General features: G+C 42.0%; 1 protein-coding gene across 1 annotated transcript in view; it reads left to right on the forward strand.

Annotated features, from left to right (window-relative positions):
• Positions 1-324: 324 nt before the first annotated feature.
• LOC126100817 (uncharacterized) overlaps positions 325-27,681 on the forward strand; it is a 157,193-nt gene continuing 129,836 nt past the window's right edge. Inside the window, exon 1 of the mRNA XM_049911448.1 lies at positions 325-497. Within this exon, the coding sequence (XP_049767405.1) occupies positions 396-497 (102 nt within the window). The 5' untranslated portion in view covers positions 325-395. The remainder of the gene's footprint in view (positions 498-27,681) is intronic.

A 27,681-nucleotide genomic window follows, 5' to 3' on the forward strand; every position in this document is an offset into this window, starting at 1 on the left:
AAGCGTGAAGCGTGCGTGAGCGATCTCGGCGAAGGAAGCAGGTGACAAAAACCCACTGGTAATAATTAAGCGCCGACTGCGGCAAAGATACGCCTGTATAGTCCGTGTTGAGTTCACTCACTTATTGTGACGAAGAGACTTAATGATGTCACCACGTCGTTTATAAAAGGGAAAGCAAACGTATTTAAGCTCGGTTTTTGTTTGAAGTTAACCCAGAATTCGGTTCACATAGTTTTTTTCTTGTAATGTAGCTTGTCACCATCTTCTGTTGATCGATACGAGCGTTAGTCGAACATCTTTCTGTGTTCTTTGATGTACGTCACATTTGGTGTCAATTTTGAATGTGTTTACTGGTCGTTTCATGTTAAGAGGTTTATTGTTTGCGTGAGACGAAAATGGATAAATGTCAACACATGAAGGCATTTGTGTCTAATGCAATTCACTATCTTAGGTTTCAAAATGACGGGAAAATAAGTTTACTTCAAAGACACTTACAGGTAAGGCGATCTGCTTGTCATGAACTGTTATGCCTCTACTCCTATTGTATAGTATTTGAGATATTTGCCAATCTTTGTCGATAACATCACATTCAGGCCTTAGCTGTTGGTAACTCGTATCCTAATTTTTTTGTGTACCTAAGCGAATTTCGCGCTTGGATGATTTTAGCTATGAATGAAAACACCATATTGAACAGGTGTTTACTGGTCTACATCTACATCCATACTCCGCAAGCCACCTGACGGTGTGTGGCGGAGGGTACCTTGAGTACCTTTATCGGTTCTCCCTTCTATTCCAGTCTCGTATTGTTCGTGGAAAGAAGGATTGTCGGTATGCCTCTGTGTGGGCTCTAATCTCTCTGATTTTATCCTCATGATCTCTTCGCGAGATATACGTAGGAGGGAGCAATATACTGCTCGACTCTTCGGTGAAGGTATGTTCTCGAAACTTTGACAAAAGCCCGTACCGAGCTACTGAGCGTCTCTCCTGCAGAGTCTTCCACTGGAGTTTATCTATCATCTCCGTAACGCTTTCGCGATTACTAAATGATCCTGTAACGAAGCGCGCTGCTCTCCGTTGGATCTTCTCTATGTCTTGTATCAACCCTATCTGGTACGGATCCCACACTGCTGAGCAGTATTCAAGCAGTGGGCGAACAAGCGTACTGTAACCTACTTTCTTTGTTTTCGGATTGCATTTCCTTAGGATTCTTCCAATGAATCTGAGTCTGGCATCTGCTTTACCGACAATCAACATTATATGATCATTCCATTTTAAATCACTCCTAATGCGTACTCCCAGATAATTTATGGTATTAACTGCTTCCAGTTGCTGACCTGCTATTTTGTAGCTAAATGATAAAGGATCTATCTTTCTGTGTATTCGCAGCACATTGCACTTGTCTACATTGAGATTCAATTGCCATTTCCAGCACCATGCGTCAATTCGCTGCAGATCCTCCTGCATTTCGGTACAATTTTCCATTGTACACCACAGCATCATCTGCAAAAAGCCTCAGTGAACTTCCGATGTCATCCACCAGGTCATTTATGTATATTGTGAATAGCAACGGTCCTATGACACTCTCCTGCGGCACACCTGAAATCACTCTTCGGAAGACTTCTCTCCATTGAGAATGACATGCTGCGTCCTGTTATCTAGGAACTCCTCAATCCAATCACACAATTGGTCTGATAGTCCATATGCTCTTGAACCCGCGTCTATGGCCCTCTGAGTCTCGTGGACGAATAGCGCGAGCTGGGTTTCACATGACCGTCTTTTTCGAAACCCATGCTGATTCCTACAGAGTAGATTTCTGGTCTCCAGAAAAGTCATTATACTCGAACACAATATGTGTTCCAAAATTCTACAACTGATCGATGTTAGAGATATAGGTCTATAGTTTTGCACATCTGTTCGACGTCCCTTCTTGAAAACGGGGATGACCTGTGCCCTTTTCCAATCCTTTGGAACGCTACGCTCTTCTAGAGACCTACGGTACACCGCTGCAAGAAGGGGGGCAAGTTCCTTCGCGTACTCTGTGTAAAATTGAACTGGTATCCCATCAGGTCCAGAGGCCTTTCCTCTTTTGAGTGATTTTAATTGTTTCTCTATCCCTCTGTCGTCTATTTCGATATCTACCATTTTGTCATCTGTGCGACAATCTAGAGAAGGAACTACAGTGCAATCTTCCTCTGTGAAACAACTTTGGAAAAAGACATTTAGTATTTCGGCCTTTAGTCTGTCATCCTCTGTTTCAGTACCATTTTGGTCACAGAGTGTCTGGACATTTTGTAAAATGAAGTATCAGCTATTCCGATCTTGTTTGTGATCGCAAGAGGGAAAATGGTCTGTATGGAAGTATTCTCTTCTCGATATAATAGTTGTAGAACTTCGAAGAAAATTCGTAATCCGTCATTAAGTAAAGGCCTACGTTTAATGGAAGCTAAGAAATGATCCAAGTCACAATCAAACTCAGATTGATGGTGTTTGTTGAAAATGCCATCAGGCTCAAACTGTATTGAATTTAGTCAAGAGACATTGAGAGACGACAACCAGTCTTGAATATATTTGTGAAATAACTGGAATCGATTGAAGTCAGAAAAATGTAATGTGTTGCTTAATGAGCTCCGCCGGATCTGATTATCGTATTGAAATGTAGGCCAAAGTTCAAGAAACAAGAACGTGTTAGCACTTATTTAATCTTGGTAACAACCAACTTATTGTGGTGATTGACTTCAGAATAATGCAACAGCAAGTAGCGGCTGTGAAGACATAGGTAAAAGAGCAGTTACGATGTACCAGGCTCTTCCATTTCGTGTTGCAGTTGAACTTTACGAAGTTACCGTTGTTCATGGTCCAGCATCGCTAAAAATTCTGATTAAACATTAACTGTCAACATGTGAGAGCGGCTATATTATACTGACTTTGCTGCAACCAATTCGCATCTTTCTGTTTGAACATTAGGTCTTATTATAAATGAACTGCCCAACCTCGTGAGCGGTCACCACTAGAGTGTGATTTATGTTAGCTTGACTACCAAGCTACAGAAAATGCAATGTAGCTCAAAATGGTCAATTTCAAGAGCTGTTTTACTATCACTGTTACTTTTTGTGCTACCTTGTTATCTCCCAACTTTACCACACCACTAGGTTATCTTAAATGTGTGTATTCCCCACAACAAATCCTTCAGTCTTGCCACAATCTTGCATAGACTCTACCCTCCATATGTCCCAGTCTCCAGCTAGTGTCATTATCATCACATCATCCGTGCCCCATTGCAAAGTTCTGTCAATTTAATATATTATTAATAACATTTTTTTGTTCCCTGTTCAAATTGTGGCATCCTTAACTCTTTCTGCAGTCTGTCATCTTAGCAGTCAAAAGGCTGCTACGCATCTTCCTCTCCTTTCCCTACGCTTCCCTCCAATGAACAAACTAAATAAATTGTCTCAGCACTGAAGACAATAGAACCCAAACACTCGTTTGCTTCTTCACACTGGCTTCTTCCGTTGGCTGGCACAACCACCTCATATTGCACTTATTGGGAAATGATGATTGGCTTTCTGACACTTATTGCATCGTCCTGAGGTATGAGGGAGTGTGTTATAGCATACTTGCAAAGCTTCTAACAAAAAACCTCAAGCCACTCATTACTTCATCAGTTAAAACAATTGTGCCCTTGTTATTTTGTATAAATATTTCTAGTTTTTCCAGTGAGTCCAATTTCTTTCCTTGTTGTAGTGTATGTAATACAGATCTTGAGCCATTTCAGAAAGTGGAGGTCAAGGAATATGGACACGGGTGGTTATCGATCTGTCAAAATTGTTCACTTCAGAAGAATCTTTGTAATCATTACATCTTATTTTAAAACCCATCTCTGTCTGTACTATATATTTAGCTTCAAATTCCATTTCTCATGTATTGTGTATGGTTACATCATTAGGAAGACATTTATTTTATTTATTTATTTATTGTCTTTTTTTGCATAGGCCTCATCAACATTTTCTACATTATAAAAAGATAATTAACTATGTCATCAGTAGCCACACTTCTTTCTACATATCACAATTGCCTCCAGCAGTAACAGCTTCACTGTAACTACCCTCAGGCATACTAAAAATGAGTATATCAGTAGCTCATTAACAACATTACTTAAATGAGCAGCAGTATCATAAAAATTATTTTCTTCTCGTGAAATTGTAGACCTTTGGTCTGTGTCAACATGCAACTTGGCCACCGTTACTTTAAGTATTTCACATCCATCTGCATTTTGTAATAACTGCAAATACTCGCCTACTTTTCCTATGTCACATTTTTATTGTGCTTTCTCCTTTGATTATAATAAAAGTTATGTCAAATCTTTCCGTTCTTGCAAAATGTTATCCACGAAGAACATTTCTTCATTTCAGGACTGGCTCTTACCTGTTTTCACATTTCTCATTGTCCATCCTATATTCATAGCCTTAGTCATTCAAACCTAGACCCACAGTGGGATGACTACTTGCTTCTTCTCTTATATGATTTGCATGGTGCCCCTCTTGTAGCTCGCTGTTGCATTTGTCTGTTGGCATAGTCCATATCAATTTAGGCAGGCTAGGAGAAAATCTTACCCTCACAGTCTCGGATGTTATTGAATTTAGCATATTTTAAAATGAAGTTCTAAGGAAGGAACATGTATTTTTTTTTGTTTTCTCCAAAAAAATTTCTGCTCCAAGATACAGGCCTCCAAAGATGACACTGCGCATACCATTTTTAAGATGTGAATTTTGGAAAAAAATTTTAAAACAGGTCTAGATTTTTTATTTGAAAGATAATCTCTTTGTGATTACAAAGAAATCCTCCATTTGGACTTATTTGTCAAATTCTTTTACTATAACATTCCCCCTGCGGGTTTGGGGGTTAGAATAGACCTGTGGTATTCCTGCCTACCTTAAGAGGTGACTAAAAGGAGTCTCACATGTTTTGGCCTTAATGTGATGGTCCCCTGTCGGGTTTGACCTCCATCTTTCTAAATTTTCCTGAAGAGTGAGCCAACTGGGGAAGGGCGCCTTACATGGTGCATTGTGTCTATCGTGCATTGAGGTGTTTAGCCCACTTTCGTGTCATCACTTTGCAGTCCTGCTCATTCTCCATCTCTTGGGCAAGGACACCTTCCTGGGTGCGTTTTCCACCATGCATTATGCAATGTCGTGTTTTGCGCAGACGATGACCATGGACTTCTTAGCACCTCATATCCAGCACAGTAGCCAGTCTGTTGTGGTGGGGCCACCATGTACCCTGTTGGTTGTAGCCCCCTGACAACACAGGCATCACTGTGCTGATACCTGCTCCGTTAACTCACCACGTATGCCATGGAGTAGATGACCATCTCCGTGGGGCATCGGGATTCCCGGCAATGGCCATTCTGCCAGGTGGCCCTTGCTGAGGCTAGGTGGCGCGCGTGGGGAGGGCCATTGGTCAGAGTGGGTGGCATCAGGGCAGATGACACGCCATGAAGCAGAGTACGTCATCTCTTGCTGGTGGTTCGCTGCCAGCAGCCTCTAAGCGTGCAAAGTCTTAACTTCAATGCTGAGAAATATGACCCCAAATCGTCCATCTCCCTGGCCACACCATGGGAGAAACGCCAGGCTAAGGATAGCAGTGAAGCTTATTCGCCCCAGTACCTCATATGTACGAGAGTTGATGGGGAATCTTTCATGTCCATGAAGCCTCAGTTTTCTATGGAACATGTAGAGGACAAGCTTTCGGAAGGTGGAGGGCTTTTCCAAAATGCGCTCTGGGTGAGTCTTGATAAAAACAGCATCCAATGCCCAGTCATGGGCATTACTCGCTTGTGACAAGTTGGGGGATGTTTCTGTTACCATCACACCCCATAAGAGCTTAAATACGGTCCAGGGTATTATATTCCACATGGACCTTCTTTTGCAATCTGGCGACGTGCTGCGCACCAGTTTAGAGCGGCGAGGTGTTCATTTAATCAGGCGCATCCATCGGGGTCCGAGGGATAATCAGGTAGCCACCGGTGCCTTCATCTTGACCTTCGAGGGTGACACATTGCCTGAGAAGGTCAATTTGATGGTCTACCGCTGTGATGTCAAGCCATATATACCTCCCCTGATGTGATGCTATAAGTGCTGGAAGTTCGGCCTTATGTCTTCCTGCTGTACTTCAAGTGTCACAAGTCATAATTGTGGACATCCATCACATCCCAATACTCCATGTTCCCTGCCTCCCATCTGTGTCAACTGCAGAGAGCATCATTCAACTTGCTTGCCAGACTGCAGGATTTTACAGAAAGAGAGGAAAATCCTGTAATAAAAGACCCTGGACTGACTGACCTACACTGAGGCTAAGAGGAAATTTGAATGCCTACATCCTGTGGCTATGACCTCCTTTTATGCCACTGCTACGAGAACAGTTGTTGCCCCATCAGTTCCTCGCATTCCTGTTGCTGCCTCTAACAACCGAAGACTACACCCGCCCCCTTGACGGTGGGGGGGCACTTCCCTCTTTGTTGCTCCCACATCTCCTACATCGGGAGCAACGGCCTCCAACCATCGGGGCTATCAGTCCCCACTTCTGAGCCAGAGAAGTGTAAGTCTTCTTTCGCTTCTCTCTCTAGGAAAAGGTCCCTTGGGTCACTCCCTTTCCAGGTTTCTGCTAGTGGGAAAGATGACACCCACCAGTGCCTGAAGATAGCAAAAGCAGCTGGTCGTAGGGCTTCACACTCATTCTCAGTCATGGGAGCTGAATCAGTGAAGTCCTCCCAGCCAGGGAGACCCAAGGAGCAGTGAGAGAAATCCAAAAAGAAGGTTCCCAAGACCAAGGGAATTGCAGTGGCACCCACACCCCCACTACCTACAAGCTCTGAGGATGTGGAGATTCTGGCATTCGCTGAGGACCTAGATCTCGCCGGATCCTCAGACACAATGGATATAGATTGCTCGGGCAAAAAGTCGGTGGCAGCAGGTGACCCTGAGGCATAAACTGCGTCATTGAATGTTCCATGCCTTCCCAGTCTCACGATGACATCATCCTCCAGTGGGCTTGAGGCGGTTGTTTCCACTGTGTGGCTGAGCTATGGCAACCGTTAAGCTTTACGCCTGCTTTCTGCATTGCCCTCCAGGAGACCTGGTTCCCAGCAGTGCGAACCCCTGCCCTCCGCAGCTATAAGTGATACTGCAGGAACCGTAGCAACTATAATCGATTGTCAGATGGAGTTTACGTTTATGTCCTAAACTCAGTTTGTAGTGGACCTTGTACCCCTTCAAACACCTCTTGAAGCTATGGCTGTCAGAATAAGGACGATGCAGGAAATAACTGTCTGTAATGTATATCTTTCTCCAGATGATGCAGTGCTCCTGAACATATTGGCTGCACTGACTGATCAACTCCCTAAACCTTTCCTACTTTTGGGAGATTTTAAAGCCCATAACGCCTTGTTGGGTGGCACCGTGCTTCCTGGACGAGGCAAAGATGTTGAAACTTTGCTCTCTCAGTTCGACCTCTGCCTCTTAAATACTGGGGCTGCCACACATTTCAGTGTGGCTCATGGTAGTTACTCGGCCATTGATTTATCAGTTTGCAGCCCAAAACTTCTCCCATCTATTCACTGGAGAGCACATGATGACCCGTGTGGTAGCAACCACTTCCCCATCTTCTTGTCACTGCCCCAGCATCAGGCTCACGGATGCCAGCCCAGATGGGCCTTAAACAAGGTGGACTAGGAAACTTTCATCTCTACTGTCACCATTGATCTCCCCCACACAGTAACATTGATGTGATGGTTGAGCAGGTGACTACAGCAATCATTTCTGTGGCAGAAAACACGATCCCTCACTCTTTAGGGTGCGCCTGGTGAAAGGCAGTCGCTTGTTGGTCGCTGGAAGTCCCTGATGCGATTAAGGATCATCGGCGAGCTCTACAGCAGCATCCTTCCCTGGAGCACCTCATAGCCTGTAAACGTCTCTGTGCCTGCGTTCACCAACTTATCAAATGACGGAAACAGGTGTGTTGCTTGAGATATATCTTGAGCCTTGGGTACCATACGTCATCTTCCAAAGTTTAAACAAAGATCAAATGTGTTTTCGGTTACCAGACGCCAACAGGTGTTCCCAGTGTTAAAATAAATGACGTGTTATCTACTGACAAAAACGCGATTGCCGAGCACTTTGCTGAGCACTGAGATTGTGCCTCTGCGTCGGAGAATTACCCCCCCCCCCCCCCCCCCCCCCCCCAGCCGTTCGTGTTCTCAAACGGTGGCTGGAAGGGAAAGTCCTCTTATTCACTATATGCCACAGTGAATCCTATAACGCCCCATTTACAGAGTGGGAGCTCCTCAGTGCCCCTGCACATTGCCGTGACGCAGCTCCTGGGCCAGACTGGATCCACTGTCGGATGATTAAGCATCTATCATCTGACTACAAGCGACATCTCCTCGTCATCTTCAACCGGATCTGGTGTGATGGCGTCTTTCCATTGCAGTGGCAGGAGAGCACCATCATTCTGTTGCTCAAACCTGGTAAAAACCTGCTTGATGTGGATAGCTATTGGCCCATCAGCCTCACTAATGTTCTTTGTAAGCTGCTGAAACGTATAGTGTGTCAGCGGTTGGGTTGGGTCCTGGAGTCACGTGGCCTACTGGCCCCATGTCAGGGCAGCTTCCGCCAGGACCACTCTACCACTGATAATCTTGTGTCCCTCGAGTCTGCCATCTGAACAGCCTTTTCCAGATGCCAACACCTGGTTGCCGTCTTTTTTGATTTACGAGAAGCGTATGACATGACCTGGTGACATCATATCCTTGCCACATTATACGATTTGGGTCTTCAAGGCTTGCTCCAGATTTTTATCCAAAATTTCCTGTCGCTTCATACTTTCCATGTCCAAGTTGGTGCCTCTCATCTCTCATAGTACCCCCCCCCCCCCCCCCCCCCCCATATCTAGGAGAATGGGGTCCCACAGGGCTCTGTATTGAGTGTGTCTGCATTTTTAGTGGCCTTTAATGGTCTAGCAGCAGCTGTAGGTCCGTCCGTCTTACCTTCTCTGTATGCAGACGACTTGTGCACTTCGTACTGCTCCACCAGCACTGGTGTTGCTGAGTGGCGCCTACAGGTAGCCATCCAAAAGGCGCAGTCATGGACTCTAGCCTTCAGTTTCCAGTTGTCGGCTGCAAAGTCTTGTGTCATTCACTTGTCGGTGTCGTATTGTTCATCCAGAACCAGAACTTTACCTTGATGATGATCCACTCATTGTAGTGGAGACATATCGATTCTTAGGACTGGTTTTCGATGCCCGATTGACTTGGGTTCCTCACCTTTGTCAGCTTAAGTGGAAGTGCTGGCAGCATCTTGATGCCCTCCACTGCCTGAGCAGCACCAATTGGGGTGCAGATCGCTCTAAGCTGCTACATCTCTACAGAGCCCTTGTTCAATCCTGCCTTGACTATGGGAGTCTGGTTTATGGTTTGGCGATGCCCTCAGAATTGCGTTTATTCGACCGAGTGCATCACTGTGGCGTTTGACTAGCAACAGGAGCTCTTAGGACGAGTCTGGTGACCAGTATCCTAGTGGAGACCAGAGTCCCTTCATTACAGGTTAGGTGTGCACAACTGCTTGTCAGTTACATTGCACACATTCGTAATTCTCCTGCACATCCGAATCACAGGCTCCTTTTCCCACCCATGGTGGTTCATCTCCTGCTTCGGCGGCCCACATCAGGGCTTCCAATTGCAGTTTGGTTCCAATCCCTTCTTTTCGAAATGGAGTCCTTGCTTTTACCACCTATACTTGAGGTCCATTCACATACACCTCCATGATGTACACCTAGGCCACAGCTTCTCCTGGACCTTTCACATGGCCATAAGGACTCAGTTCACCCGGCGACTCTCTGCTGCCACTTTCTCTTGATGCTTGACATGTACTGAGGCCACAAAGTGACTTACACCGATGACTCAATGGCTGATGGTTACATTGGCTTCGCGTATGTCCGTGGAGGACATATTGAACAGCATTCCTTGCCCGATGGCTGCAGTGTTTTCACTGGCGAGCTGTGGTGGCTGTATCTCGTGTTCTTGAGCACATCTGTTCATGCCATGGAGAGTCGTTTCTTCTGTGTACTGACTCCTTGAGCAACCTACAAGCTATTCACAAGTGCTACCCTTGTCATCCTTTGGTAGCTACCATCCAGGAGTCCATATATGTCCTGGAAACGTCCCTGGAACCGTCCGGTCGTCCAGTGGTGTTTGTCTGGACCCCAGGTCACATCGGAATCCCAGGTAACGAACTTGCCGACAGGCTGCCCAAACAGGCTATGTGGAAACCACTTATGGAAATCGGCTTCTCTGCAACTGATCTTGGTTCAGTACTACGCTGGAAGGTTTTGCGGCTTTGGGAGACAAAATGGCATAACCTCAGCACGCAAAACAAACTGCATGCCATTAAGGAGACTACGACTGTGTGGCCTCTCACAGGGACTCTGTGGTTCTCTGCTGGCTCCGTATTGGCCCTGCTTGGGTGACACACTGCTACCTCCTGCTCCATGATGGCTCACCTCACCTCAGTGTCAGTCCGGCGACAGTGGCCCTTATCTTGGTGAGCGGTCCTTCTGTGGCTGCCGTGTGACAGACTCTTCAGTTGTCTGACTCATTGCCATTAATTTTTGGCCGACAACGCCTCATCAGCTAATTTAGTTTTACATTTTACACGTGATGGTGGGTTTTATCATTCTATGTTAAGTTATAGTGCATGTCCTTTGTTCCTTTGTGTTCTCCACTCTGATGCTTTTAGGGTGGATGTTTTGTGGTCGGCCAGCCACGGTCATCTGCTCTCTTGGTTTTACCCCTTCTACCTGTTTCTTGCTTCTCTCTCTGGTTCTCTTTTCCTGTTTTGTCCATAGTAGTTTTGGTTGTCCTGTCGTTCTTCTGGTTCTTCCTTTTTCATGTTACTGTGCTGTAGGTCTCCTTTCTTTTCTTCTTTCCCTTGTGTAATTATTTTACCAGGAACAAAGGACCAATGACCATGCAGTTTGGTCCGCCCTCTACCTTTTTTAAACCAACCCACCAACTATAGCATTCTGAACTTTTTTTTATAATTTATGAGAAAATATTTTTTTCAAAAATGCCAATCCATAAAATTTTGTTTTCAGTTGATTAGTACCATATAGTTCTACATTCTCTGAAAAGGGGAGTTTCGACTTCTAGGTTTTATAAACAGTTGCCATGCATACAACTTGTTTTATTACCACATTATTACATAATAGGCTCATAAAAATCAAAACGTAGCCTTACATAATTTTAGTTTTGAAAGATGAGTAACAGACTCATTTTACAAGCATTTTAAATGGTTCCAGAATGTATGTGAAAGGTCCAAAGACTTAAGAGTTTCAATTTAGACATTTTCTGTGCACTCTGTTTTGTACTGAAATTAGCCAGTCAAAAAATGTGTTCCACTGCTTCAGTATCTTCCTTTGATATAGAGTGATGCCTTCCTGTTGAACCAATAGGACCTGGAGCACTTACGATCTCCAAAAACATTGTGGACAGGAAGTGAGCACTGATAGTGTTGTTGCTGTCCTTCAGCTGGAAACCTATATCCAGCAGCTGGTCCATCATATGGTAGCATAAAGTTCATTACAATTTCGTTTAACTCATAACTGGTGTCTATAATCTCTGCAATCCACCAGTCAGTCATATACACACGCCACAAACATCCCCCTTCTCAGGTTGTGAATCTGAATATTATCATGCTGTTTCTGAGATGTTGGCTGAACAAACGAAATTTCTTCTTTCTTGCTCTTTTACAGTGGGTGCAATGTGAGTTCGCCCATCACTTTGAGTCCAAAAATGTGTCTTCTGAATTTCTTTCAAAGGAGTAGTTTGTTTGGACCATTCTTCTTTTTTCTGCTCACAGAATTCTTTGATTTCCTCTTTGGACAAAAGAATGAGGGCTGTGGATGTGCAAGATTTCATGACTCTTGTAAAATCCTCAGCATTCTGAATCACAGCCACATTTGGTCTTAAAAGACCGTGCATTGTAGCGTGGTGCTTCAGCAGGCCTCCTACATGATCACAAGGTCCCTTCCTGTGACCAGTAGCACTGTATACCCAGTCAGTTGGCACAAGCGACGTAATTCAAACAGCTGGTAACAATTTTTAAAATGACTAGGAGCACCATCAGACATGATGATGATCTTATCTGCCTCTGTTTGCAGTTGAAGAATTTTGTGTACTGCTAGCAAAGCATGTGCTGAGTCATGTCCTGTGTCACCACTTATAACTGCAACACTTGTGGTGTTGCTTTGAAAATATGTCACTGCTGTAAAAATTGAAACTTGGTCGTTACTCCAATAATACCCTTGTATTTCTTGTGGGAGAATGACAGACCAGTTCTCAGCAAAATCACAGTGAAGCACTAGACATAGTTCTTCAGCCTGTACACACCCTTTCACTTCTGCAATGTATGTTGTTGCAATTTCTTCAGATGATGGTGTGTTACTGCTTTCACTGACCATTTACCAAGTTCATCAATGAAACTGTCAAAGGCAACAGTTTTCTTAATTACTTTACTTCCCATGTTGCATATGTAATTTCTGCAGAGTGATCTGCTACATCTTCCATGCAAAGTGTCTGTAAAGACAGTCCTCACTTTACAGGGCAGTCACCACATTCTTGAAACAAAAAAGGTCTCTCACTTTTCGTTACAGACTACTAATGACTTCACACGCCCAACCATGGTGTCGTATGTCACGTGCTCCAATAAGTCCTTCAAAGTTACCACACATAGTTCAAAATTTGCGCAGTACACACACAAACAAACAGACATCTCTAGGTGGGTATGGAACTACCCACTTAGGTTATAGTGCATAAAATTTTGATCTTCCAATATGTGAAGTTGTATAGTCGCTCTTATAAATTACAAAAGTTTCTTTAATATTGCGAGTCGTGTACCTCTTCACTTTCACAACTTTTTGATCTTTAACTGTTACAGTTGGTGTCTTTTTTGTTGGCATTCTGGCAAGAACAGTCTCATTTATCTTCCAGATAAAATGACTGCACTATTTGAACTTGAGCTGCTTCTACAGGATGACCGTAATAGGGATCTGGCCTTCCAAAGACTCCTTTTACAGACCTCACATTTCTTTGAAAATGTCTCTGGAATAATACTTAAAATTTGCACCATTTCACTGTAGGATGCACAATATTCAACAGCTGAATTGATATTTGTGAAAAGTTCCTGGTAAGAGGTGCAAGAGTGCTTTGGTTCATTTTCTTTTGAAGATGAGATTTCTACTTTGAAGAGTGTGGTCAGTTTTGCTGTAGTGCATTCATCCACAGCTAAGGTAATTTCTCTGCGTTTTCGTGATGCATAGAGCTTATGACTCGACTTCACTGACTACGGTTTCTTAACAGCATTAACACCTACCTCTGTAGCTGACTGATTCAGGCTATTTAATTCTTCCTCTATTGATGCAAAATCTGCATAATCTGCACTACTGGAGGCTTCACCTTGTTCAGATACATCCCAGCTCCTTAATCCACTTCCCTATCAATTGTTTGTTGGAAGAGAAAGGGTTTAAAACATGTCCAATCATAACATGCGGAGACCTTTTTAAAACACGAGTGTATGAAAATGTACCACTAAGATTATTCTTTTTGGAGGACTTTAGATCCTTAAAGGAAGAAGAGGTGAGACACTGTAATTAACACTGGAAATCCACTCAAATATTCCTTGGAAGGTACAAATGATACAGTATTTTAAACTGTGAAGTGCAGGAGCTGAAAGTGAAATCCTTGTGAATAGGAATGTGAAGAATGTCAATTTATTATTGCATTTATCCGATTCCATTTCCTGCACTCATGTATATCATATCCCCAGGTGATATCACGACACACCTCCCATTTTCTTGCTATCGTGGGTACTGGAAAGTACCAAAGCCAAGGCCTACCCCACGATGTGTGTGGGTTGCTACTCTTGCTACCTCATACTACATCTCCATGGAGTTGAACATTTCTTCTTGCTTCTTGACAATTTCATTTCCTTCTGTGCCTGAAGAGCCAGAGTTTCCTTGTGCTGTATCTTTGATCCCCATCAGCTTCTTAAACTTGGCTGTCATTTTGCCATCTTGGTCTTGGGCAAATGTAGTTCCTTCCCATTTATTGGTAGATGTTTGTGTTGTTGACGAACCTGATTTTGCAGTAGAAGTTGTTGCCTTGTTGCCCCATAAGAGAAACCTCTTCTGCATTTGCTCAGCATAACGTGCAGGATTCATTGCAGCTGGATTGTAATATTTTGGAAATTCTATTCCAGTAGTAGACTTAATCTGTCGAGCCTGCTCTTTTGCTGAACGCTGAAGAAGTTGCTGTGGTGTTACAGGTTGTGCCGTAGGATCATTTGCTGCTTTTATTTCAATTCCAAGACGTTCCAAAATTGTTAGCTTGTTTGGTTTTTTTCGTATGGCCGACGATATGTTGGAGAACGTGACCTTCGGTCTCTCTCTCTCTCTCTCTCTCTCTCTCTCTCTCTCTCATTCTCTCTCATGATCTCCACCCCTATGAGACCTAGAGGATGGACTGTGGGACCTCTTTTTATGATCTGCTGATCTTGACCTTCTCCTGCGTTCTGATGGACTGTGTGATGATCGTTTTCGGTCACCTCTGCTTCTCTGGGAAGGAGATTGCTTCCGGCACTCTGAACTTCTTGACGATTCTCCCCGCCTGCGACGGTCACGAGATTGTGACCTTGAACGCCTTTTTGCATTTCCACGGGAATGACTCTAGTCTCTATCAGAATTATGAGAGTTTCACCGACGAGTGTTTGGTGAATGGGAATGCTTTTGGCGGTCAGGGCTATGTGAACGCTTCTTGTCTTCTGAACTATGTACATGCTTCTTAGCATCATTTGGATTTTGAAGGCTATTACTGCACTTATCTGCAGTTATATCAGAGCCAACTTCAGGCTGCCGTGTATCCTTCTCACTTTGCGATGTGGCCGTAACGTCTGATGCTTCATGTGACGTGGCGATAGGAGTTTCAGCAGTAGTTGCTTTAGGGCTCTGGCACTTTCTCTCGTCACCACTGCTGAATGTACGTGAGCTACTGGATGATGAGTGTTTGTCACTATCACTATCACTTTCACTGTCACTACTTGAGCTGCTAGTGCTACTGCTGCTACCACTGGTGTGGTTGTTGTTGGATTCCTCACTCATATCTATTTGTACGTTATCGTAATTGACATCGTCTTCTTGCTTGTTTTCTCTGTCGGAGCCTCCTACAATAGGTTCCTTTAAAGGCATTAATTTCTTCACCATTTTGTCTGGTAAACTAGAGTTCCTTAGTAACATTCCTTTTATTCTGATAGTGGCCTGTGTCAGATCACAACTAAGCTTCTGGTGTGTGTCATCATCTAATAAATGTAGCATCTTTAGGTAGTAGTCCTCACTGTTCAGGTCCGTGGTGGCATTTCCTTTGTTGGCAACCAAATCCTTGTTCTCATGTAATAAGTGGAAGCCACGTCATTCCTCTGGCTAATATTAGATTTCAGTGGCTTAGCTTTCGCTATATTTTGCTGGTAGCTAACGTGACATCCTCAGCTGTGGTGTGTGAGGGATACTGAATGCACTACTTTGCTCCACTAACAATATCGAATATTGCCAGACATCTGGCTGGAGAAAAATTAAGGCCTTCAGTTAGCACTGTTATGGAGCTATCATCCAATTCTAGGTAGGAGAGAATAACTGTTCTGTGGCCTTATCATAAGGTAAGTGGTCAGATTTGTTACATTGTTTAGATGTCTCATACAAACTTACAGCTAGCTGTTGAGAGCTTGTGTGTGTGTGTGTGTGTGTGTGTGTGTGTGTGTGTGTGTGTGTGTGTGTGTGTGTGTGTGTGTGTGTGTGTTTTTAAATGATGCGGCCTGAAAATCAAAGATTTTTTTTCCAGGCTCGCTGTCATGAGTGACTGAGAACAATCCTTCCATTACCTATACTTTCTCATGCCTCTGTTCCTTGTTCCCTGAGTCATAGCTTGTGCTGCTTCATATCCTTTCCTTATTCCTCTTGTGTCTTTCATTTCCAGAAACATTTATATTTCTGTGTAAAAATGTGGCATTTGTGATGAGATGTAAAAATAACAATCATGTCGTTCATAATACTTGTATTCACACATCTGCATTACATTGTTTATACATGATGCCAAAGGAACAACAATGCAAAGAAAGTCTGTTGCAGCAGAGATGAAATACGATGCCAGATTACCAACAGAACATCAATACCACTTGCTCTGTTAACAGTTTTGACTAATAAATAAGATGCATGTGTTGCTCCCTAGCAAGTGATTCAGTTAATACATCGGTAGGCATTTCCTTTTACTGCAAGTACTTAACACCAATCTCACTTCTCTTCACACATTGTCTGATAAACTACAAACATGTTTTGATCTGAAATGCAGCACAGGATTTTGTGAGGGTCTAATAGAACTTTGGTTGTCATGAAAAATTATTATATGATTTTGATGTTCGTTATTTAACAATTCTCCTGTCAGTTGTCTCCTATGCACTGTTTTCTCTGGCTGCAAAATTTAAAGCTGTGTGTTCAGATACATTTCAACATTATTCATTTTCTTGTAGTCCCATAAAATTATATTTTCTGCAACAAAAAATATTGTAGCAACCCAGTTTTTAAATCACCTACAAAATTTTAGTCAACAAAATCAGTTGCAAACATATTCAAAATCCCTTTTGTTAAACACAATGCCATAGTTCATAGTTCTCTTGGGATAACAAACGACTGTTTTTACTACCCTCCAATGCTCACTAGTAAACTTACAATTATGCACCAAACATCCCACATTGGTGTTTGTATGGGAATACATTCGAACATATTACAGTGTTTCACCACATCTGCAGTGTAACTTTCCTGGTCAAGTTTCAAATTTTCTTCCTCCCAGTTTCTAGTTATTCACATGCTTGGACAGAACTTTGCTTCTCCTAAATTGCAAAGTACTGGGGTACAACTTATCTTTCATCAACTGTTATTACAAAACACATCAAAATCAACAACTTATAAAGCAACAATTGTGTGATTTTTACCAGACTTTTTAATGTACATGCAGTTTTCATCAATATTCACAACTGTACCAAGTTCAAAAGGTACACTTTTTGCTGTTTCATCCCACTGTGTACCTGATTTTTTTTAAACATAAATGGCCTTGAGTACTTTATTGACTTTACTCTCATCACATTTTGATACAAAACAGTCTGATTGCTATATGAAAATTGTTTCCTACAAGCCCCTATGTAGAGAAGCTGTTTTAATGTCAAGATGATTAATCTTAAGATCAAGATTTACAGATAACTTGTATCAAATTTTTGACCAAATCCCTTAGCAACAAATCCAGCATGATAATGTGCTGCATCTTCTGCATTCTGTTTCAACTTAAATACTGATTTTTAACCTATCAATGAAAATAATCAATTTTTGGAAACATTATGTAATTGGATGGATAGAAAATCTACTCGTCAAGCGGTGGCAGGAAAACACACATGTAAAAAAGGTATTATGTATGCAAGCTTTTGGAGCTTGTTTTTCCTTCTTCTGCCAGAAAGATTTCTTTCCTTCTCATCCCATCTGGTCTCCCTTGACCTAGGGTTCTGGGTGACTTTTGCGAACTCTACCACTTTTCCTAAACTTTACCATTCCTTTTCCTTGACCCCTCTTCCCACCCCTTCAGCCCTTCTGTCATAAGAAGGAGCCACTGGCCTCAAAAGCTTGCATATGTAATACCTTTCTGTTATGTGTGTTCTCCTGCCGTCACTTGGTTGAGTAGATTTTTTACCTATCCAATTAATTTGTAACATATGATACTTTCACTCTTGGGTGGGTCCACAAGTTCCCAAACACCATTCTTCTGCAAACACTTTAGACTATTTCCTTTTTCATCACCTTTATCCAATCTTCTTTGTCACCCCTTGACATGGCATCCTCCAGGTTCATAGGATCTTTTCCAAAATTGGAAAAATCACATATCAAGTAGGTGACATAATCTGTGTACTCCTTGGGTTTGGGTACACAGGCTGACTTTCTGACTGTTGATTGTCTTCTGGTGAATCAGTATCCATCAACAGATTCTCAGTCTCCTATGTCTACCATTGACTGCGCATCTGGGGCATAGTTCAGATTTTTGTCAATGTTGGCACTTTCACTAACAGTACTGCTGACTCTCATTACTTCCTCTGCCTTGCCCCGTGCAACAGTGTTCTCTTGGCCAGAACACACAGTAATCTTCACTTACAGCTGGTGCCCTGCTATCATTAGTCCTGCACATGTTCATCCTCCAGAATGCAACATTCATGCCTTTCACAATTTTCTTGGGGTTCTGTGGATCAGTAACTTTGCAAGCTTTTGGCATTTTATTGTAACCTGCAAAAATAAATTCCTTAGCCTTAGCATCCCATTTTTTCTCTTCTGTTCTGGTGTTTGAAGGAGGGCTTGGCAGCCAAGCACTTTCAATGGTTCAAAGAAGTTATTTTACCCTTCCACGACTCCTGTGGATTCTTGCCCTAAGCACTCTTTGGGGAACACTGTCCTTTATGTATACCGTTTTATTGCATGCCTCTGCCCAATATTGCTTAGGTAGACCAGAATCAAATAATATGCGGTTGCAAACTCACAAATTAGTTTTTTTCCACATCATCATTCTGTTATAGACTGAGGGCACACTTAGCTGATGCTCAATCCTATTCTCTCCAAGAGGTGACTCAATTTTGTGCCATTGTCTGATCTAATAGCTTTGATGTTTGCACCCAGACTGTTTTATGCCCACATTTTAAACTAGCAGAAGAATCAAATGCTTGATCTTTACAATTGAGAAAAGAACTGCATGACTCCCTGAAATAATCATCTGCAAGTACATTCATGTTCGTAGCCATACCATGTGACATTTTCTTTGTAGGGCCACATAAATGCACATGCATCAAGTGGAGCATCTCAGATGTGTGCTCTCCTCCAGTCTTAGTAAATGGAAACTTAGACATTTTACCAAACCCACATGATTTACACTTGTCAGCAGGTTCAGAGTCACACCCTCCAACATTATGCCTCCACTTTATAAACTTGATTTTAAGTCCATTGTCAACTCTTAACATGACAGAGCCTATGACATCATATATCTTCCATATTACCAATTTTACTAACAGCTAGAACATGCTCAGCTGACACAGGTTCAAAGCTTTTAGTTTGTAAATGCCATTTACCTTTGTCCAGAACAAAGTAGCCCACTCCTTTTGAACATTGTCTTTCTGTCTTTATCAAAAAGCAGAAATCAACAACAAATTAGTGGCTAAGCCAGGAACAAAATTGAAGAGATACAGATGAATTGACAATAATCATTCCTTTACTTTCACTTAGTAATTCAACATTATCGGCACACTTGACAATTTTTTTGTTTGCAGTTTTCACCTCATGTGAGGTGATGCTCTGGAATTAATGGTCTATGTGTTCTGGTTCAAATCTGATATACCAAGTGCACAAAACAATGACTTGTCTGCTGACTTGGAATCCTTTGACAGTTCTTGCCATTGAGGAAGCTGAATATCATAAACTGGTTTGTCCATGCTCTACTATTTGTTGGTCACATCCAGAATATGGGTTTTGTAATTCTGAAAATTTCCTTCAAATTTGGGTAATGTGGTGTCCAACAGAGCACCCCAGAGAATATTCACCTATTTTTATTCTTACGAGCAAGCAGGTCTTCCAGGATATCCCAAGCATCCTTTGTCTTTGTTGTATCTTCATTGTGAACTTCACATGTTTATCCACATGCAAAAAGTACAAGTATTCATGCATGTGTATCCTTCTCTGCATTTGCAGCAGCACATGCACACTTGGTATAGTCTCATAATTTTCCATTCATTATAATTAGTTTCATCTCAAACTTCAATATATTGTTATAACCCTTGCTCTTCAGTCTGTCTACCTCTGGAGTGGTGGTTTTCATCAAAACTGAATTTGAAGACTTATGGAAATCAAAATTCTCAGGCCCTAAATGACATAGCTGATTTCTTAAGAAAAGAAAAAAGTTCAAATGCTAATAAGTTTGCCAAAACATATAAAATGTGTCAGAAACAGAAATATCAGTCCTTTGCAAAGGCCTCACCTTTTGCACCACTCCCAAATTCAGTCATGCAAGACTTGTTAAAGACCTTCTCTCCTTCTCCCAGTCCATACAGAGGAAACACTTTTTCGCCACCAACTCTACCAATCAGACTCAACCGAAGATGAATGTTGCACCCTGCCTAACTCAGTTCACACCTCCATCGAACCACTATCCACCCCCACTGCCCCGAAAATAACATCCTGTTAACTTTCCAGAATTTTGTAACCTCGAACCTTGCCTCCTCGTCATTCTCCAAATCCCTCAAAGTGCAAAGTAACCTTACGTCCGCAGAAAGAATTGCAGTCCACTACCTAAAAACTGATCCCAATCTTATAATCCTACCTGCGGACAAAGGCTTCACCGCTGTTGTTTTGAACTGCAAGAATTACCTGGCAGAAGGACTCCGCCAGCTGTCAGATACATCCACCTACAAATCTTACCATAGTGACCTCAGTCACCTCAGTCCAGAAATCTAGTAGGATCTCCAGTCACTCCTCGAATCCTTAGGCCCATCCCAGAACCTCTCCCCATAGTCCACGTCTCTGCTCACACCTACCATTCCCCGCACTCAGACCTTCTACGTGCTTCTCAAAGTCCATAAATCCAAACACCCTGAACGCTCCAATGTCACCTGTTACTGTGCCCCAACTGGGAGAATCTCTGGTGACAACCTTAAACCTATTACTCAGAACCTACCCTCCTAAATAAAATATATACCAATCATTTCCTCCACTGACACTTATAGTTCCTGTCACTTTACTACACATTGCCTTGCTTGTCACTATTGATGCCACATCCCTTTCACTAATATCCTTAATGCCCATGGCCTTTCCGCTATTGAACACTACCTTTCCCATCGCCCGATGTATTACAAACCAACAACCTCCTTCCTAGTCGCTATGACCTACTATATGCTCACTCACAATTACATCTCCTTTGAAGGTATAGCTATGGGCACCCACATGGCACCATCCTATGCCAACCTATTCATGAGCCTTCCTAAGCAATCAGAATCCTAAATCCCTCACCCAGTTCTGATTCAGTGATGGCATCTTTGCGATCTGGATCAAGGAAGAGGACACCCAATCCACATTCCTCCAGAACCTCAACAGCTTCTCCCATATTTGCTTCACTTGGTCATACTCAACCCAACAAGCCACCTTCCTAGATGTTGACCTCCACCTCGAAGATGACTATATCAATATCTCTGTCCATATCAAACCTACTAACCAACAGAAACACTTCTACTTCGACAGCTGCCATGCGTTCCATACCACGAAGTCCCTTTCATACAGTCTAGCCACCTGTGGTTCTTGCATCTGCAGTGACAGGCGGTCCCTCTCAAAATATACCGAGTATCTCACTAAAACCTTGACAGACCATAATTATCCTCCCCACTGTGTACAAAAACAAATATCCTGTGCCTTATCTTCCCAGTTTCCCACCACCTCCCAAAGTCTCACGATCTGGCCACAGAGGAGCATTCCCCTTGTAACTCAGTATCACTAGGACTGGAGCAACTGGCTCGTATCCCTGCAATAGACCTAGACGCAAGACCTGTCCCATACATCCTCCCACCACCACCTACTCCAGTCCAGTCACAAACATCACCTATCCCATTAAAGAAGGCAGGGCTACTTGTGAAACCAGTCATGTGATCTACAAGCTAAGCTGCAACCACTGTGCTGCATTCTATGTGAGGATGACAACCAACAAGCTGTCTGTCCTCATAATGGCCACCGGCAAACTGTGGCCAAGAAATAAGTGGACCACCCTGTTGCTGAGCACGCTGCCTAACATGACATCCATCGCTTCAACCACTGATTCACAGACTGTGCCATGTGGATCCTCCCCACCAGAATTAGCTTTTCTGAATTGCATGGGTGAGAAGTTTCTCTACAATATATCCCATGTTACTGTAACCCTCCTGGCCTCGACCTTAGTCAGTCATTGTCCTCACCCATCCAGCTGCTTACCTGTTCCTATTCCAGCACTAGACAGCCCTCATTCACCATTGCACCCAGTCTTTTTACTTCTCTCCTTTTCCGCTATCTACCCCCCCCCCCCCCTCCCCCCACCCTCCTTCCCAACCTTTCCCCTGCCCTCCATCTAACCTCCCAATTGCACATAGCTACCCTATCCTACCTCCACCTTGTCCCTGTGTGCTCCCCAGCAGCACTTCACTGTCCTCCACACCCTATCCTACTATCCTTCCCCCTCCCTGCCCCCTCCTTACCCCCACCTAGTTGCCACTCTCATCATGCACTGGTGCTGCTGCTGCTGCTCACAGTGTTGTCAGAGACTGCAGTGTGTGTGTGTGTGTGGGGGGGGGGGGGGGAGGGGAGGGGGTTCTATTTTTGACAAAGGCCTTACTGACTGAAAGCTTGTTTATGACAGTCATTTCGTTGTGCCTCAGCATCTTCGCTGTACGTGATAGCACCTTTCCTTTTCATAAATAGTGTCATTCCATGTCAAAGAGACCAATATTAAAAAGTTTCTATACTCGACCATCTCCGTATCTAATGAAATTTGATGTGAAGGTTCTGCATGGTCTGTGATGGTTGTATACCAAATTTCAGTCCAGTATCTTCAGTGGTTGAATTTTTAGCAGGTTTTAAAGAGATTCTACTCATCTTCGCATCACATATGAAGGTGCAAATGTGCCAAGTTTGCTAGACTGTTGTAGAAGTTCTAGAAACATTTGGTCATTTGCATTGATATACATATACACCTTTTTATACTGAGGCACACCATGGCGAAAATTAGGGATTTAGCAGCACCTAAATATAGATACGTGCCTCTAAAGTGGCTAAAAAACTCGTTGTGCTATTCTGAGAGCCAAGGTTTGACCGATCGCCACTTTTCATATGAACCAATCACACTAAAACTTCAAAGGGTTATTCCTACCTACGATGTCTTTATGTGGATCAAATTTAATTAACACTGGATGCCTAGATGAAAAGAAATGCATCTGCAAAGTTGGCCGAAATTTTCTACGTGCAAGTTTTAGTGTATTTTTGGAGAGAAGTACCTAACTGTGTCTTGGTTGATCATTTATTTCTCGCCACAGCAGGAAAGAGCATGCTTTAAGCTTTCAGAGCTGTATTGTTTAATTTCTGGATCTTTGTGTTGATAAGGAAGAATGCCTATCAAAAGTAGGGAAAATGGATTATTGAGAATTACAAAAAATTAATAGAATTTGAAGCTGTAAATCAAAATATGTGTAATTTTAGTGCTTTTTAATTGTATAATTGTGATTTAAGGAATAAAACTATGCTAATAAGAATTGTTTTTCCATTATTTTACAGTGTAGAATTTAAATATAATAAAACCTCATAAAATGCTCTTAAGATTATGAAATCACGATGATCATAATGGAATATTACGTTACTTTAGAGTACTCTAACCCTACAGTGCATGGTGGTGCATATATGCACTGTCACTCGGTTTCCATCAGCATTATAAAGCAGCAGTAATTATTTAAAGCTCTATCATCACAGCAATGTACATTGCTGAATCACCACTTTCAATTGTTGCTTTTATTATTGGCAGTATTTACAGTGTCAGTCTTCTGTACCACTGATCTTTGGTGCTGATATTGTACAAACTTAGTGTTGAGTACTGAGTGTTTGAATAATCAATAATCATGGTTTTAGCTAAAGGTAAGCACTAAAACAATATGTTTTGATACACTAATTTGTATATAAAATATACAAACAAATCTGAGTCTCCTATGCTTCAAACTAGGATATTCATGAGTTTTCAAAATTGCTTGTTATAGGTTAACAAACGATTGTATAAAATGAACCAAGAGGCCCTTTCATCCTGCTACTTTGGTGAATCAGATGAAGCTGTTTGTCATAAGTCATCCGCATTGTCTTATGATAGAAATCAACTACAATCAGTTGATGAAATGTCACCAGTGGACAAAGAGCTTCTACAGTGTAGGTCTGGGCTTTATTTTACTGAAGATGTCCAAATTTGTTCATACCATAATGCTTTGTTGATGACAAAATTCCAATTCCTGCAGAAGACTTGCTGCAGTCCATTTGGTAAAGAAAAAAATTTATCAAGAAGCCTTTAACACCAGTAAACATTGCAGTGTCTGATAGGTTGAAGTTATTGACTAATGAAGTTTTTATACCTGATCAGAAAATTTGTATCAAATGTAGGCATGAAATGGCTGAAAAAGAATCATCCCACTAGGATAAGCAAGAATCACCATACACTGAAGACATGGATGTTGTTTATGCTTTCTTTATTGCTAATACTTATCACCACTTGAAGAGTCACCATTGAATCTTCATCGGATCAGCAAAAGGAATTCAATGGGATACATAAAGTACAAAGTTCTGAAAGCCCAAGGCGGCATTACTAAGATAATAAAATTGCCACAGCTGTTGGTGTGATCCAAGCAGATATTGCTCAAATACAAATGGAAGTGTGCCAAAAATGTAAACATATGGACAGCTCATGGTCTTGCGGTAGCATTCTCGATTCTTGCGCACGGGGTGCCGAGTTCAGTTCCCGGCGGGGTTAGGGATTTTTCCTGCCTCGAGATGACTGGATGTTGTGTCATCTTCATCATTGTCATTCATCCTTATTAAGTTCGGAGAAAGGCAATGGCAAACCACCTCCACTAAGACCTTGCCTAGTACGGTGGTGCGGGTTTCCTGTATCGTTCCATACGCTCCTCAGAGTATGGGATCTTATCATCATGGACATCTTAATTGAAGAATGTAAGGTTAAGGTTGAAACTTCAAGCAATTGCAGTAAAGTTCAAATTTTGACCCGGGCCCCAAATAGCTGGACGATTGGGGGGGGGGGACTAAAGACTTTGCTGTTTCAACTAAAATGGTGAAGAAGGCTAGGAAACTGAAGATGAAAGATGAGATTTTGGCGACACCTGCAATCCGAAAAAGGAAAAGCTCAATGATGAAGTAAAACAAAATGTTCTCACTTTTGTTGAAGATGACGAGTTTTCTTGTTTGTCCCAGCAAAAAGGATTGTGTTGCAGTAAGAATAAATGGGGAAGAGGTTCACAAACAGAAATGCTTATTCCTTTGTAACATGGAAGAAATAGTCATTGCTTATTGTAAGCAATATGGAAATCAACTGTGCTGCTTAAAACTTTGCAAGCTCGGGCCAAAATGGTGTACTATAGTTGGTGCTTCTGGATCACGTTCGATATGTGTAGGCTATGTGCAATTCACTGAAGTGTCAGCTTAATGTTGGCTTCACTAACATATCTCCAATATGACTACAAGGATTTGATGAGAAAAACTCTATGCAGTTTGGAACCAAAATATTGCATGCTGCAACATTGTGAGGAAAGTGCAGGAAAAATGCAACTGGAGTCTTTTCTTGAAGATGCTTTTAAAGACTATGACCCTGAAGAAACAATGGAATACAAGCAATGGGTCCATACTGACAGACACACATTAGTGACATGTCAGAGAACTGTTGAAGATTTCAAGGAGGCACTGATTTTGAAAATTACTGGTTTATGAAGCCATCACTTTGTGTCAAAACACCAAAGTTTATACCTTAAGCAACTAACAAAATCTTGCAGAAGATAAATTAATTACATTGATTGATTTTGCTGAGAATTATTCATCTGTTGTTCAAGATGCTGTTCAAGGATTTCATTGGGGGAATAGTCAGGCCACATTACATCCATTTGTTGTCTATTTTGGTGGCAAAGAATGTGAGAGTATTAGAATTTGTATGATTAGCAACTGTCTCCATCATGATAAAACTACCGTCAATGCCTTTTAAATAAAGTTAACAGCATATTTAAAGACAATGACTGAAAACATTAAGAACATTTATTACTTTGGTGGTTCAGCTGTTCAATATAAGAATTTCAAATATTTCCTTGATTTATGTCTACATGAAAAGAATTTTGTCATCACTGCCGAATGGAAGTCTTTTGGAACAAGCCTCGGTAAATCACTTTGTGATGGCATTGGGGGAACAGCAAAAAGATTAGCAGTCTGTGCTAGTCTGCAAAAGCCCGTAGATAACCAAATATTGACTCCATGTGATTTGTTCAAATTCTGAAATGATAGTATTCCAGGGATAAAGTTCTTTTTTAGTACCAAAAGAAGAAATTGAAAAAAAAAAAAAAAAATCGGCCTGATAAAGAAACACGGTTTGCCATGGGACATCCAATATCTGGATTAAGAGAAAATCATCAGTTTAAGCCAATTAATTGTAATCAACTGAGAGTAAGCAGAGTTTCCAATGGTGCTACAACATTCACATTTAATGCCTTCGAAGCAGATGAAGAAATGTCAGCAATCTCAGTTTCAAGTGTGTGAAGTTTCACGTGAAAACATGTCCTCATCAGCATTAAGCACCATCACGGTTCTGCTCGTTCCTTCCACTGGCCAGCTGCTAAAGACACCTGCTAATTTCCTGAGCAACACATTTTCATGACTTTAGAAGCACCAGCATCATCATCATCATCAGAGAGACACTACAGTTATCCACGATATGTCCTTGACAAAATTGTAGAACTGTTTGACCAGAAATGGAACTGACTCTTGAGATTTTTATTTTGCAGACTTGCTGTGTTGTGTATTCTATTTATTATTTTTATGGCATGTGTTAAATTAATCTTTGAAACTGATATATATACTGGAATAAAGAAAAATTGATTATGGAACTTAATGAGCTAAACATTTCACTTTTCAATCTTCTCAAAGTGCTAAAATAAAAACTTTGAAACATATTCTTAATCGTCAAAGTGCAAGACCCAGAAATTTAACAATATAGCTTTGGAAGCTTAAAGCACGCTCTTTCCATCTGTGGCAAGAAAAAAGGATCGATCAGCACACAGTTGATATATTGTTCCCTAAAAATATGCTAAAATTTGCACGTAGAAAATTTTGGCCAACATTGCTGATGCATATATTTTCATCTAGGCATCCAGTGTTAATTAAATTTGAGCCATAAATAGACATCACAGGTAGGAATAACACTGTGAAGTTTTTGTGCAATTGGTTCATATGAAAAGTGGCAGTGGTCGGTGAAACATTGGCTCTCAGAAGAGCATGACAGATTTTTTGCCACTTTAGAGATGTGAATCTATATTTAGGTGCCACTAAATCCCTAATTTTCATCACAGTGTGATTCAGTCTAAAAAGGCATATATGTATGTAAAAGCAAATGACCAAATGTTTTCACTGAGCGAGGTGGCGCAGTGGTTAGCACACTGGACTCGCATTCGGGAGGACGACGGTTCAATCCCGTCTCCAGCCATCCTGATTTAGGTTTTCCGTGATTTCCCTAAATCGTTTCAGGCAAATGCCGGGATGGTTCCTTTGAAAGGGCACGGCCGATTTCCTTCCCTATCCTTCCCTAACCCGAGCTTGCGCTCCGTCTCTAATGACCTCGTTGTCGACGGGACGTTAAACACTAACCTCCTCCTCCTCCTACCAAATGTTTTCTAGAACTTTTAAAAAAGCCTAACAAACTAGGCACATTTGTACCTTTGTATGTGATGTGAAGATGAGTAGCATCTCTTT

The sequence above is a fragment of the Schistocerca cancellata genome, chromosome 9 (genome assembly GCF_023864275.1).
Source record: "Schistocerca cancellata isolate TAMUIC-IGC-003103 chromosome 9, iqSchCanc2.1, whole genome shotgun sequence".
Taxonomy (NCBI): Eukaryota; Metazoa; Arthropoda; class Insecta; order Orthoptera; family Acrididae; genus Schistocerca; species Schistocerca cancellata.